Below are 13,032 nucleotides of genomic sequence, written 5' to 3'. Positions count from 1 at the left end.
CTTTAGTTTCTGTTTGGTTAGTCATTTTCCTTTACCAGTTGGTTAAATTGGTTTCCATCTTATCTGCAGGTATGAGATCATGGTGAAGTGCTGGAACAGTGAACCAGAGAAAAGACCTTCTTTTTACCATTTGAGTGAAATTGTGGAGAGCTTGTTGCCTGGAGAGTACAAAAAGGTTTGTTCTTTGAAATTTTCTCTGTGTTTTCTAGATACTGTTTAGAGGTAATTAAAAGTGTGTTCCAGCCATCAGAGCCATGAGCACTGAACTGGCACATCCTAACCTACATGAATTACATGATTTGGACAGGGACATTGCATGTTCTGTTTCTGCATGCAGGCTTACTGAGAGAAGCAGTCCTGCAGTGTTAGCTGGGAAGCAGGGCTCTCCATTTCTAATGAAATCCTACCAGCTCAATTTTTCTACTAGAGAATGGGTTTTATATATTTTCATGGGATTTTCTAGGCAGTGAAAGAATTCTAGACAAGGGACTACTTGGCCCATGTGTATGATCTCCCTCTCCCTTTGGACCCTGACACCAGCAAGTTTTCCCCTTGTACTTCTGGTACCTCTGGACAAGCTCTGCCTGCCCCATCATTCAGTGTTTCATTTTCCCACCTACCTTCACTCCCTTCCTCCTCTCCCTACCCCTCTTTCACATCTATTTGTCTGCTCTGTGCTGCCACACTCACTCCTGCATCACCTAAAACTTACTTGTCACTTCTCCCTTTGAATTATTTGAAGATGCTGGGCTTCTCTATCCAGTGCTGCTGGCTCATAGGGCAGAATATTTGGTGGGTTAATGAATCACAGCTCCCCATCTGAAGAAGGGCAGCCTTAGTGAATAGTATCTAATGAGGGGTTTAAAATGAATATTTTCAGAGCTACGAGAAGATTCACCTGGACTTCCTGAAAAGTGATCACCCAGCTGTCACACGCATGAGAGGGGACTGTGACAATGCTTACATTGGTGTCACCTACAAGAATGAAGACAAGCTAAAGGACAGGGAGAGCGGATTTGATGAGCAGAGGCTCAGTGCTGACAGTGGATACATCATCCCCCTGCCTGACATTGACCCTGTTTCTGAAGATGAGCTTGGCAAAAGGAACAGGCACAGGTAGGTGTGGTTTACAGGTCATATTGCCCATAGTCACTGTTCGGGATCATGTTTGGCATTGTGCATTAACACTTTTTAGCATCCTACTCTACAAATGGTTTCCTTAGCTCTGTTGAAACTGTTGATTGGGAAGGTCCCATGTAAATATGGTAGTATGACTGGCCACAGTGTTTTCAATGGGAAAAACCTAATTTTGCCTTTTTTGTGATGGCCAGGGGAAGGGGACTTCTAGTAGGGTGCTCCTGTGTGTCAGTGGAAGTCCCTTGCTAGCTTGGCCGCATCACAGTGGCTGTCTGGCGGCTCCGTGGGCACGTTTTGCAACACATCTTGCCTACAGCTCAATGCCTTGGAGCTGCATAAGAGATCTCAAGGGATTGCTTTATTCTGTGAAAGACCAGCTCCAAAATTTGGGAGAAGTTGTTTTTCGTATCTTCCATGGTATTCTTTTCATTGACAGCAGAGTATCCAGGACTTTTTACTGCTCCCTAGTCAGTTTGCATGACCGATTCCGCTACAGCACAACACTGTGCAACCCTTCCTGTGAAAGGGGGGGGGGCTTAATTCGGCACTTAATTCACAGTATATAGAATTAGCAATCTAGATACTTCTTTTTTTGATATTTTTGTGCAATTTTCAAGAAGGGGATGAGTGAAGTCTCTAAGAAGCACTATCCAGATTAAGATTTATTACCTCTCTCTGTTATTCTTATCTTGCTCTCTGTTACTGTTATCTTATTTTCACCTGGCCTCCCTAGATTTACCTAAGTGACCTATTGTCACAGCAGTGTCATAAAGCTATTTCTCTAATGAGTCTCCAGTGGAAAGTGCTTGGAGGAACATATGAACAACCCGCTCCTGTGAATTCCAAGGTGGTTCATTACTCTTGAGATACAAGATGTATCATTTCCTAAGAAGTGGGTGGTCAGAGTCACCTAAGATTGCACCATGGGTCAGAAAGCATGTGGGGAGGTAGTGTTCAGTTCTGCTAGAGACTGGAGTACTCACCAGCCACATTTGCCATGTATTTTCTCTCTGAGTTGTTTGTCTCTTCCAGTTCCCAGACATCTGAAGAAAGTGCCATTGAAACCGGTTCCAGTAGCTCCACCTTCATCAAGAGAGAGGACGAGACCATTGAGGACATTGACATGATGGACGACATTGGGATCGACTCCTCAGACCTGGTGGAGGACAGCTTCCTGTAACCCCACAGACACCTTCCAGCTCTGCACATGGGCAAGCTTGCCGTGTCATCTACAGACTTCTGCTCCCCAGAGAAAACCACTTTATTGCAATGTCAAGGATGTGAGGAGGAGGTGGATTTGTACAGAGAAACTCCCAGCAATGGGCAGAGGAATCAGCCTGACTATGAATGATAAAGACATGTCGAAGATGGATTTTTTTAGTGTTGCTTCTTGCAGTACTTCAGTAGCATCTCAGTGTTGTTTGCCATTTGAACTGGTAGGAGGACGAAGGAAAAGGCCACAAACAGACCAGTTTTGTGTTTCAAGGGCATTCATATGACTTTGATGGATTGAATTTCCACTGCAGCAATACTTTACCATTGTAATTATGTAAATAACTGTCTACTCAAGGATCTTTCGAGGTGCACATCGAACATATGCCATGGATTTTAGAAGAGATCGCTCATGCATTTTGTGTACTTCCTCCCTCAATCTCAATGTCAGCTGCTGTTGAACTATCATGTGAATTGAAGAACATGCAAAAACCACTTTTGGACCAAAAAGGTCTAAAACCACAAGGGACTGACCGGTACTACAAAACATGTTACTTTTTACCATTAATGCAAGTAACAGGGAATAATAATAATAATAATAATAATAATTAAAAACCAGTCTATGATAGGTGTTAGAAACCTAGTAAGTCTTTATTAACTATAGAAGATAGCTGTTTTCAAGATAATACTACTACTGTTTTCAGTAACACTAAATGTATATTTTACAATTCATTGTCCTTCAGTAAAAGCACAGTCTCAAGAAACTTTTTTAAGTACAAGGAAAAAATTTATGACCTGAAAATGTTTATGAAACAATTCTTTTTTTTGGCTCTACGCAGTATGGTAACTGCTCTGGTTAGCCAAAACTACTTTAACATGGAGAAAAATATAAGATTTTGTTTTCTATCATGAGCTGAGTAGCGTTTCTAATCAGGTATACTAGAAGCAATGATTGTCCTCTGATTAAGGGAGGCTCTAAAAATATAAATTAAAAAAAATAAAAGTTATGCCAGATCTCCAAGATGCTGGAGAATGGAAGATTATGATAAACCACCAGCAACATCCCATTATTAGTGTTTCACGGGTACTGAAAAGAAATCCTATCCTGGGGTTAGCTGTGAAGAATCAATTTGATATTTGAAATGCTCAAGGAACAAAGACATCTCTCCCAGCCTGGAACTCAAGTTTAAACTAGCAGAAATAATTCTGCATCAAATATTCTTGTCTTAGTTTTCAGGTTTCAATAGGAACAGAAAACTCTGACTATTATCTTTGCAGACTGTAACTACAACTGGTAATTGCTTCCAAGAGTGTTTTTTGGAAGAAGGTGCATGAAAATGAACCTGCTCTCAGCCTGCAATAGTTGTTTTTTGACACCACTTTTATGAACAAAGTATTACGATTACTGCTATCACTGTACAATGTGTTATTGAGATATGATGCTTTGGAAGACTTACATGTGAAAAAGGTACATCACTGCGAAGGGCCCCATCCTTTCTGGTGCTCAACTTTCAAACTAAACCTTAATCCAGTGCGATGAGCGTGTTGCAGGACGTGCTCAGCCTCTGGCACAACACAACCAATGCAAATGCAGTGCAAACTCATCCCTGTGTTGCAGTATTTTTCCTAGGAAGTGTGAAAGACGGGCCAGCAGTGACCGACAGAACATGCAGCCATGTTAAACTACAGTTTAACTTGAAATGGCCCTAAGAAAAGCTACACAAGTCCCCTTGACTTCACTTGTTGTGGACAGTTGTGAATCAAATGAAAGCAAATGTAATGTTGTCAGTGTTCCAGGCAAATAATTCTGGGTCTGGGTTTCAAAATGTCACCTGGCTGACGCCATGTACAAACGTACTCAGATGCGAAAACAGGACCAGCAGCAAGGCACCCACATTTTCAACGTGATGGATACTGACAATCAGAGGGAACTGTGAGTGATGGCGCATCCTCCATTTCTTGCAGTCAACAGATCAAGACCAAGTGTCTTCCTGGGAGCCATGCTTTAGCCAAACACATGTCACTGAGCTCTGTACGGGGACAACTGTGAAACATAAAGACTCTCGATAAAGCCAGGACAGATGAGACGATGTGAAGTCTCCCTCCAGCTACGAACTATGAATTGAGGAAACACAAATTGTCTGTTGGATATCCCAGATATCTGAATGGCCACTTGAGACCACATGTGCCTTAATTTGCATGTGTAGTCATCACAGCTACACATTCAAATTAGGCAAGCAATTTCACCTGCATTTTTGCACATGGCCTAGTGTTCTTCAGGGTTTGAAAATCAGCCCCAGCATGTTTTATTATACCAGCTACTGGAATCTAAGGACATTTTCATGCGGTCTCCCTTTCCCCTCACTGGTTTCATTCTGTACCTCGCAGCACATCTCAGGGCTAGACCCAGATGGTGGATGTGAACCAGAGCTGGCTCACTTTCTGATGCATGGTAATGCATCCTGTCATGAGTATCGTGTAGATGCACTGCCTCCATGGCAGGGGTCTAGCCAAACCCAGCTCATTGCAGGCTTGGAATCAGATAAGCTGGCCTGGAAACTGGAATGAGAAGCAGAGGAAGAGAGGGGATTTACAAGAGAGGGAGAAGTGCGAGAGGATGATTCATTTAGTTTTACAATATTATCAGTATTACAGACTTTTTCTTTTATGGCTTAATTTTTGAGAAGCCACTGGAAGAGATATTCCCAAACCTTTTGCTACAGTAATTGTATAACGACAATCAGCATTAGCCTACGAAACACAGCTTTTGATTTGGAATGGCCAACCAATTCCTTACAGTGTGGTCTGCAACTTGTACAAAATGGTCCTATTACATGATGAAGGACGTAAGATATGATGATGTTATACATCAATATGTATATAAGTATTTTTATATAGACTTCTAGAATACTGCCAAAACATTTATGACAGCTATATCACTGCCTTTGTTTATATTTTTTTTACTGTGATATATTCCACAGGCACGTTAACTGTTGCACTTTGAATGTCCAAAAGTTATATTTTAGAATAATAAAAAAGGAAGTGTTTCCAAAATGGTGGCTGTTGTGAAATGTTTGAAGAAGGGCAAACTGGCCTGAGTGATGGTAGGCACAAAATGTATTTCAAAAATGCCCCTGTTGATATTTTGTCTTTGAAAAAAATCCTGTAAATTAAGATCTCTATATTTCAATAAATGATATATAATTTAAGGATATGTGAGGGGTCTATACTCACTTATTGAAAGATGATTATATAGAATCAGTCTTGCTTGGTTTTTTTTTCCCCCAATAGGTTTTTGGTTAGTTGAGTGCTCTGCAAATCCATCAGGCAGCAATGACAAGCAGGTCTCTCAGCCCTTCCAGTGGGCATAGTCGGGAAGTACCTGCAGCAAATGACCTGGACAGCAAATGACACCTGTGGGGAGCCATGTTGTCCTTCAAAACACAGCAGGTGCGGTGCTCCAGCAACTGCTGTCCGGAGCAGAGCACGTGCCCCAAGGCGGGCGCTGGGCTCCCCGCATGAGATGAAACCCCTCTTGACATAGGCACCGTGTGTGCTGGGGGAGTTTGATGCCTGCTGCGCTGCACACACCGAGGAAAAGGGGGACACGGGATGCAAACGGACATGCTGCACTGCCTGTCTGTGATACGTGCTCTCGGCTGCTTCTAGCACAGGTGTACAATAAAGGCTTTTATGCAAAGGTTGCTTTTAACAAGGGACTAAAAGTGACTTGTGTCAGCCTTCAGCCTAAAGCTTTTGATGATTACAGAGGATTAGATGGCCCCACCTTGAAATGGCCATGGTTTCTCTGCCTCTGGCTGCAGGGTTTTTTAGACCTATGCTGAACTCACCTTTATGAATCAAACCAGGTTTTGTCCTATGGTTCTGTGCTCCCACCGTAATTAATTTTACCCAGTGAGCGTAACTGAACATGGATTTGAGAAGAATTAGAAGATTTCAGCCTGAAAACAGAGCTAAACTTGTCAGCTGCACTTGCTGCACTGGAGCCTCTCCTGGTTTGCCGGCAGGAGTCAGGCAAGGCTGGCTGTGGGAAAGCCCTGTGAACGGGCAGGGTAGCAACCTTCTGTCCATGGAGTGGCCACTGTTGTTAAAACATGCTTGGAGATGAACTCTGCATCTAACATCTCCCTCTCCTTCACCACTTCCTCCAAAGCAAACCTCCTTCTTGCTTCAAACAGGGTGCAGCAGCCTGGGCCCGTGCCTTAGATCAGAGTTAAAGCAGGTTCCCTCTCCTTCGCATCCTTGCCGAAGAGGAGTCTTTATTCTACCACACTGCACGGACACACAACAATTCCTGTCACCGCAGGGGTTTGGGAAAGGGTCACGGCAGCGCTTGTGTCCTTACATCTGTCCTGCTCAGCCGTGCACCTGCTCTTCTGGAAGTTCAGCAGCTGTGTAAAACAGGAGGACTGATGGACTCGTTATTCCTGCTGTGCATGGTAAAGGGTGGTGGTACTAAAATTCCTCTCTATGCAGGAACCTGCAGCTGGGTACAGAGCTCAGATTCAGTTCTCCATCCTCTTCCCCTTTGCAGAGCAGGAGTGCAATCTCCCATGTGTAGGGTATGGCTGTGTGCGCCTGTAAGCGTGTGTCCACACTGGGGAGCATGGATGGTGAGCGTCTCACCCTCTTGCTAAACTAGATCCATTTGGGGCAAAAGCCTAGCCCCTCACTCCACTGCTAACCACAGTCCGGGTGTCCAGCAGGAGTCCTGCTCATTGTCTTGCTCCCTCTTGCAAGGCCTGTGCAAGTGTTTGGCTGGAAATGTGCTGAGGGGCGCACTGGCACACGGCAGAGGCGGTCTGCCCAGGAGAGAGGAGCTGCGGGGAGAGCGGCACTGTGCCCGGAGCAGCAGAGAGGCGTGGGTTCCTGGCCAGGATGGGAAGGCAAAGGTAGGGAATGGCTTTCCACGAGGGCCCTGTGCAGGAGACTTCAGTTTATGCATGTAAACAGACCTTTGGCCAAGCTTCTGGTTTGCTACGGTTGGTGCAAAAGGAGAGCAGCAGGTTCGTCAGCCACCCTGAGATGCTCCTGGTGGCTCTGGGAACCTGAGGCATATGCTGCCCTTGCAGCCGTCAGGATGACAGCCGTGACCCATCACCTTATCCCCATCATTAGAGGGGGGTTGTGTGGTACAGGAGCTGTGTGCTGGCATAATCCCCGGGAAAGATCAGAGGAGTGCAAAGGAAAGCCATTCATATGCTCAAAACCAAAAAAAGTCACCTCATGGACCCGGGCTGGCGCACGAAGCCAACAGCTGAAGCAAAGTCCATACACCATGGGAATCCCACAACCAATGCCTACAGCAAAGTGAAGGGTTGGGCTTAGCACTCATGGGCTTGTCCACCTGGCCCCATCTCTGTCCTGCACCCCTTGGCAGAGCCAGCCCACAGGAGACCAAAACAGCAGGCGGCAGAGGGGGCACCAGCCCCTTCCTCCGCCAGCATTGATGTTCAATGCCTTTCAAAGGGAAAACCCATCTAACTTCCAACCCCAATTCATCCCCATCCATATAACTGCAGGTAAGGATTTGGGACACTTTTAAAAATTCCACTGCTTCCTTACATTTGTTAATACCTTTACTGAAATAAAAAGCCAACCTTTTCTTTTCCGAGTTGGCCACAAGATGGAAGCATCAGACAAAAATCTGTTAAATAGTTCTTTTCCTCATCCCTTTTCTGTTTTTGTTTCCACAGCAGCTGTGCTGCCACTGCAGAGGCAGAGCAGCTGGAGCCTTTATAGCAATAGGACATAAAGGACTCCATACGGTGTCCGTCAACTCCAAATGTTTTTTTGGAAGAACTTTGAACATGTTACAATAACCATAGTTTTCCATAGAATAAGATCTGCCGTACACAGTCCTTTTTAAGAATGAAATACGTCCTCAAGTCTACTCTTACCAAAGGGAAAACTGAAACAGCATAGTGGAAGTCAGGGAAGTTGCCTAGGATTTTTCTGGGCCATAGTTATCCATTTTGTGTTTCAGCATGCAGCCCAAATTCTGCAAAGCTGGAAACTTCACTGGCAACTGCCATGCTATCCCTGATGGCGCTGAAGGACACTCTGCCTTTTGCCTCAAAAACCCTTACTTCTAGTGGAGAGAGGGAGGGATTTAGAATAAAATATAATTTTAAATATGGTGACGAGTGACACCTTGGATATCCCACACTCAGCTGAGACTGCGTCTATCTCTTCTGCATTCATTCTTTTGTTGCTTTAGTGTTATGCTGACGTCAAATGAGGAGCCAGAAGCACTTCTGAGCTGAGGGCCAAATTTACGTGCCTTCGTGGTATTAAAAAAAATAAAGAGGTGGGACCAGTCTAATGTACGTAGCCAGACTCCCAAACTCTAACCCTCAGAAGGCATGCAGGTTCGAGGGTTAGTTTGAGTTTGTAAGCTATTCCAAATCCTGCAGCAATCTGACATATCAGACATTGCCGTATCCACCCTGCCATTAGCACTGCTGCGCTCCACCGGCAGGAGCATCACCTGCTTTATCATTTCTCCATAAAAGCGTTGCAAGCTTTGTAGGAAGGAGGATGTGATTTATTAGACCAGCTGAAAAAAACCAAGAAGTAACTTACGTCAGGACTTGAGGTGGGGCTTGGGTATCTAAAAACTGGACTGTGTTTTCCAGCTCTACTAATTGGCCTCATAAAAGTCATCTTCTGCATATTACTTCTGGGTGGCTGAGACAACAGCCATTGTGTTGCCAGCAGTAGCATGTGCCAGCTGATGCCCGAGTCTTAGAAATGCCTATTTAAAGGCAGCTCTAAGCTTTGAAATTGGAGCCACCTTGTCGAAGGTAAGCCAAGCATGTGTGTGCTACCAGCGACAGCTCCGCAAAAAAGTGGCTCCCACCAGCAAGTGTATTTGCGTGTATTGTATTTATACCAAGTGCATTTGTGAGCTCGTTGATTGATTGCTTTCAAAGGCAGAGTTTTGTTTTGCTCACTATCTATTTGACATGCAAAATGATGGGTGCTTTGGTAGGTAAAAATGCTGCTATATTGATGTGGGAACGATGTCAATGCTTTAAAGCCAATCTTCAATTATTAAAAAAAAGTGTCTACTGCCGTCATTTAACCTGGCATGCTGTATAACACAGACCAGGAGGGTTTTCCCAAATTAATTCCTATTTGAACCAGAGCCTGTCATCTAGAAAAAAAAGCAGTCTTTTCTCATCTCTGTGAATCCTTGTGTAAATATCAGGTTTTGCAGCTGCTTACATGTGAGACAAGTGTTATTAGTTCAACACTCTGGGCATGCACCAAACCAAGACTTATATTTCCACACTGTTTGCTCAGAGGAGCTCAGAAACCCTTTTGCCATCATTTCTAGTCTGATCGTGGGATGGAGCAGGGGAGTGGGATTTCATCAACATATTTCAATCACTTTCAGTGTAGTTTCGGGTGGCTGCCTTTGGCAGTTTCGGTTATGTGTGTACAATACTCTGATGCTCTGTGTATGAAACAGGAGTTCCTCTGGCTGGAAGTTAGTGGAGGTGGACTGGCCTGAAGGAGGAAAGATGCCTGTAGCCAAAAAAAATTGTATAACATTTCTACCCAGTAAGAAAATATGGGTGAATTTAGTTAAGCGTGTTTTCCCTCTTCGTCCCAAGACCTTCTCGTGCTTTTGTGAGCTGTGCCTCTCCGTTGGATGGCCCAGGGAGGTTGCTCTGAGCAGAGCAGGAGGGGTGCCACTGCTGACCCCCACCAGGGTCAGAGTCAGAGCTGCCTGCGCTTGGCTTTTACGTATGCAAAAGCAGGAATGGACAGAGGACCCTCTATACCGATCCCAGCTACAATGTAGTGTAGCAACACAGAGGTTTGGCCTCAGCCTTTGACTGCAAGCACAGGCGACTGTCCATGCTCTGTTGCAGCTGTGGGCTGGCTGGTGGGGAGATGCTCTCCCTGGCTGCAAGGCTTGGCACAAGTAGTGACATGATGCCGGGGCACGGCCTATTCTGCTTTTTTCTGCTGTCTTGCTAAGACTGCATGATTTTTTCGAAGGTGCAGTTGAGTTGGGTCTTTTTCTTTCCATCCACCCTTTTCAGCCTCCCCCCTGGAGAAGCCAGCTGGGAGCTCTGCCGCATCCCTGCCCTGCTTCAGACTCGGACGACACCGGTCTCTGCCAAAGGCCAGGGTCGAATGGGTCCAGTGCCACTCCAAGCTGCTCCCATAGTCTGCATAGCTAACGTGTTTCCACAGCTCCTCCCTGGATCCTCGGCTGTTCCCCTGGCAGTGAGAAACCCTCAGAATTAAATACCGTGAAAAAGCGTTGTTGAAAATGTTCAAAAGAAACTGCATTTTGAGAGAAAAAGCATTTGAAAATGTCAGCATTCTGTAAAAGAAGAAGAAAAAAAATGGTGCGAATGTATGTTGCTTTACTGTCAAAAACTGAGCAGCCCAAACCTGTCCTGAGCTGCCAAAAATTAAAAACTTTATTTTTTGGCTCGAATATTTTGCTATTCAGATTTTCTCCTGAAAATGCCATGTTCGCTATTGAGAATGTAGAAAGCAAGCTCTTGGTTTTTTTTCCCCTCTTGAAATCTACTTTTACCTCCTGCCTCCCGCAAAGGACCCCCCTTCCCATCCCGCATGTTATGACATCTTGTGCTGAGACCGAGACTGCGCTGCTACAAGGACCTTTCGTAGGAACAGCTGTTAGAAGTTGCCTTGCAACTCCAGGGAAGTATTTACCAGGATTTCTTATCCTGGCAGCTTCCAAAAAAAAAAAAAAAATGCCGGCAGAGGATAAGGGCACGAGAGCTGCCCCCGATGGGGTGCCGCTCAGGCTGCGGGCAGGGGACTGGCAATGCCTGCCTGGGCATGAAAGATGCATTTTGTTCCCCTGCTCTGCCCCATGGCAGTCGTCTCTGGGAGCCGGTGAGAGCCTCCTTTCCCGGGAGCATCGCTGACGCAAGGGCTCACACACATGAGAGAGAACACAGCGGTTCTTGTGTGTGGGCACATGCCTGCCCGCCTGCCCGCCTGCTGCCTGCCGCCTGCCCACAGGCTGCTCACCTTTATGTCCCAGGAGCAAGGCGAAGAGGGGGTCTGAGCCCCACCGCGGCCTTGCAACTTCGCGCCGGTCAGACGCCTGCCGGTGCTGCCTGGGTTTTGCCAGCCACGTGGGCAGGGCTCGTAAAAGACACTACCTCTGTCTGCAAACCTGCCGCACGTTTATCTTGAGACCGTCTCAGCTAGGGGACATCTGCTGCGCCAGCGCTGGATTTTGTCACGACGCTGCTCAGGTCGTCATCTTCTCCTGCACTGAAGAGTGAGAGTGTTAAGTCAGCAGAAAGGAAGAGTTTCCTTACATATTTACTGAACGGTGGTGATGCAGCTCATGGCAAACCTCTCTCCCTGTCTTCTCCTCCCTCCAGCACTATGTGTCTTGCCCCAGCAGCTAGTCCGCCACGTTGTCCCCAGGCTCCTGCTGAGGTCCCCCAACCACAAGTGTACTGCTGACCCTACTGCTGAGACCTGTCTGCCTTGTACCATGGGGGGAACAGTAGCTCTGGCCCAGGAGACCCCTCCAACAACAGGAGGTGGCACTGGATCAGCTGCTGGTGAGGGAGGTAGAAGGACCCCCGTATGGTTGTGTGTGGTGGGAGATGGAACAGCACCGTGTAAGCACTAGGACAGGGGAAATGTCATCACATAACACACCCTACAGCCCTAGCAAGGATCAAACCCCGTGACCATTGTCCAGGACAAAGCACCCCTTTTCTCATTCATGCAGGAGCATTGAGCAAGGATCTGGCCAAGACCAGTAAGTCCAAAAGTGTGACACTTCTGGGGCACCTTGAGGGACAATTAAGGATTTAACCTTGAAGAAATCACAAGGAGAACTTCAGAAAACCATAAAAGCAGCCACTTTGTCCCAGCCCTGCACTGAAGGAAGCTCTTTTAGGGCTCAGAGGATTTTGTGGTTCTGGCTTGAAGTTTCTTACTTCTAGGTGTGCTTAACATCACTGAGGACACCCTTGCTGAGTTTTGTGCATTGACACCTCCATTCTAGGGAGTGGTCTGAGAGCTTTTAAGGCACTGTCTAGAAACCGGAGGGATGGGTAACCTAAAACTATTGGAGTAGTCCACTGACTCATTTTACTTAAGTCAAACAGCTGCCAGAAGGTAGTAGCAGTCGTAGTTCCATTACTGTCACTATTGCTGTTGGCAACCTTGGCTGGATTTCAACAGCTGACAACTGATCCTCCTGTCAACTCCCCAAAACACCTATTCTTATTTTTTGCTAGAGTTTTACGTCAAGTAGCCACGCAGCAGCTAAAACACTAACAAATTATGATTATAGGATATTCTTGTATTGTTGAACCTGATGTGATGTCATGAGATTGGATTGTTTATATTTATACATACATAACCGTACCCTCTACTCTCTTTGAATGGTCAAGCACTCCAAATATTGGTCATCTGGTGCATTGAAATATATCCTCTGCATCTTTCATGAAATGAAAATAAACATTTCGCTTATTTTTTTATTTCATTAAAATACCTACCAGAAAGTTTTGGGAATGTTTGGAAGTTTTTCAGTTTTTTATGAATCTGGAAAAAAGAAGATGAAAAGAGGTTTAATTTAGTGAGAAAACCACCATTTATATAAAACATTTTTAACAATAGCAAAGGAAAATCAATTAT

The 13,032-nt window shown here is 45.5% G+C and overlaps 1 protein-coding gene across 2 annotated transcripts in view; it reads left to right on the top strand.

Moving 5' to 3' along the window:
• The window catches only part of PDGFRA (platelet derived growth factor receptor alpha), a 35,685-nt gene extending 30,122 nt beyond the window's left edge, over window positions 1-5,563 (top strand). For both annotated transcript variants that reach the window (XM_069790094.1, XM_069790083.1), the window contains exons 21-23: window positions 70-175; window positions 881-1,116; window positions 2,170-5,563. In XM_069790094.1, coding sequence (XP_069646195.1) covers window positions 70-175; window positions 881-1,116; window positions 2,170-2,317 — 490 coding nt within the window. In that variant the 3' untranslated portion in view covers window positions 2,318-5,563. The remainder of the gene's footprint in view (window positions 1-69; window positions 176-880; window positions 1,117-2,169) is intronic.
• Window positions 5,564-13,032: the final 7,469 nt, after the last annotated feature.

This window comes from Haliaeetus albicilla, chromosome 1, assembly GCF_947461875.1.
Source record: "Haliaeetus albicilla chromosome 1, bHalAlb1.1, whole genome shotgun sequence".
NCBI lineage: Eukaryota > Metazoa > Chordata > Aves > Accipitriformes > Accipitridae > Haliaeetus > Haliaeetus albicilla.
Note: the sequence above shows the minus strand (reverse complement) of the source record. Positions and strands in the feature narration are given on the sequence as shown.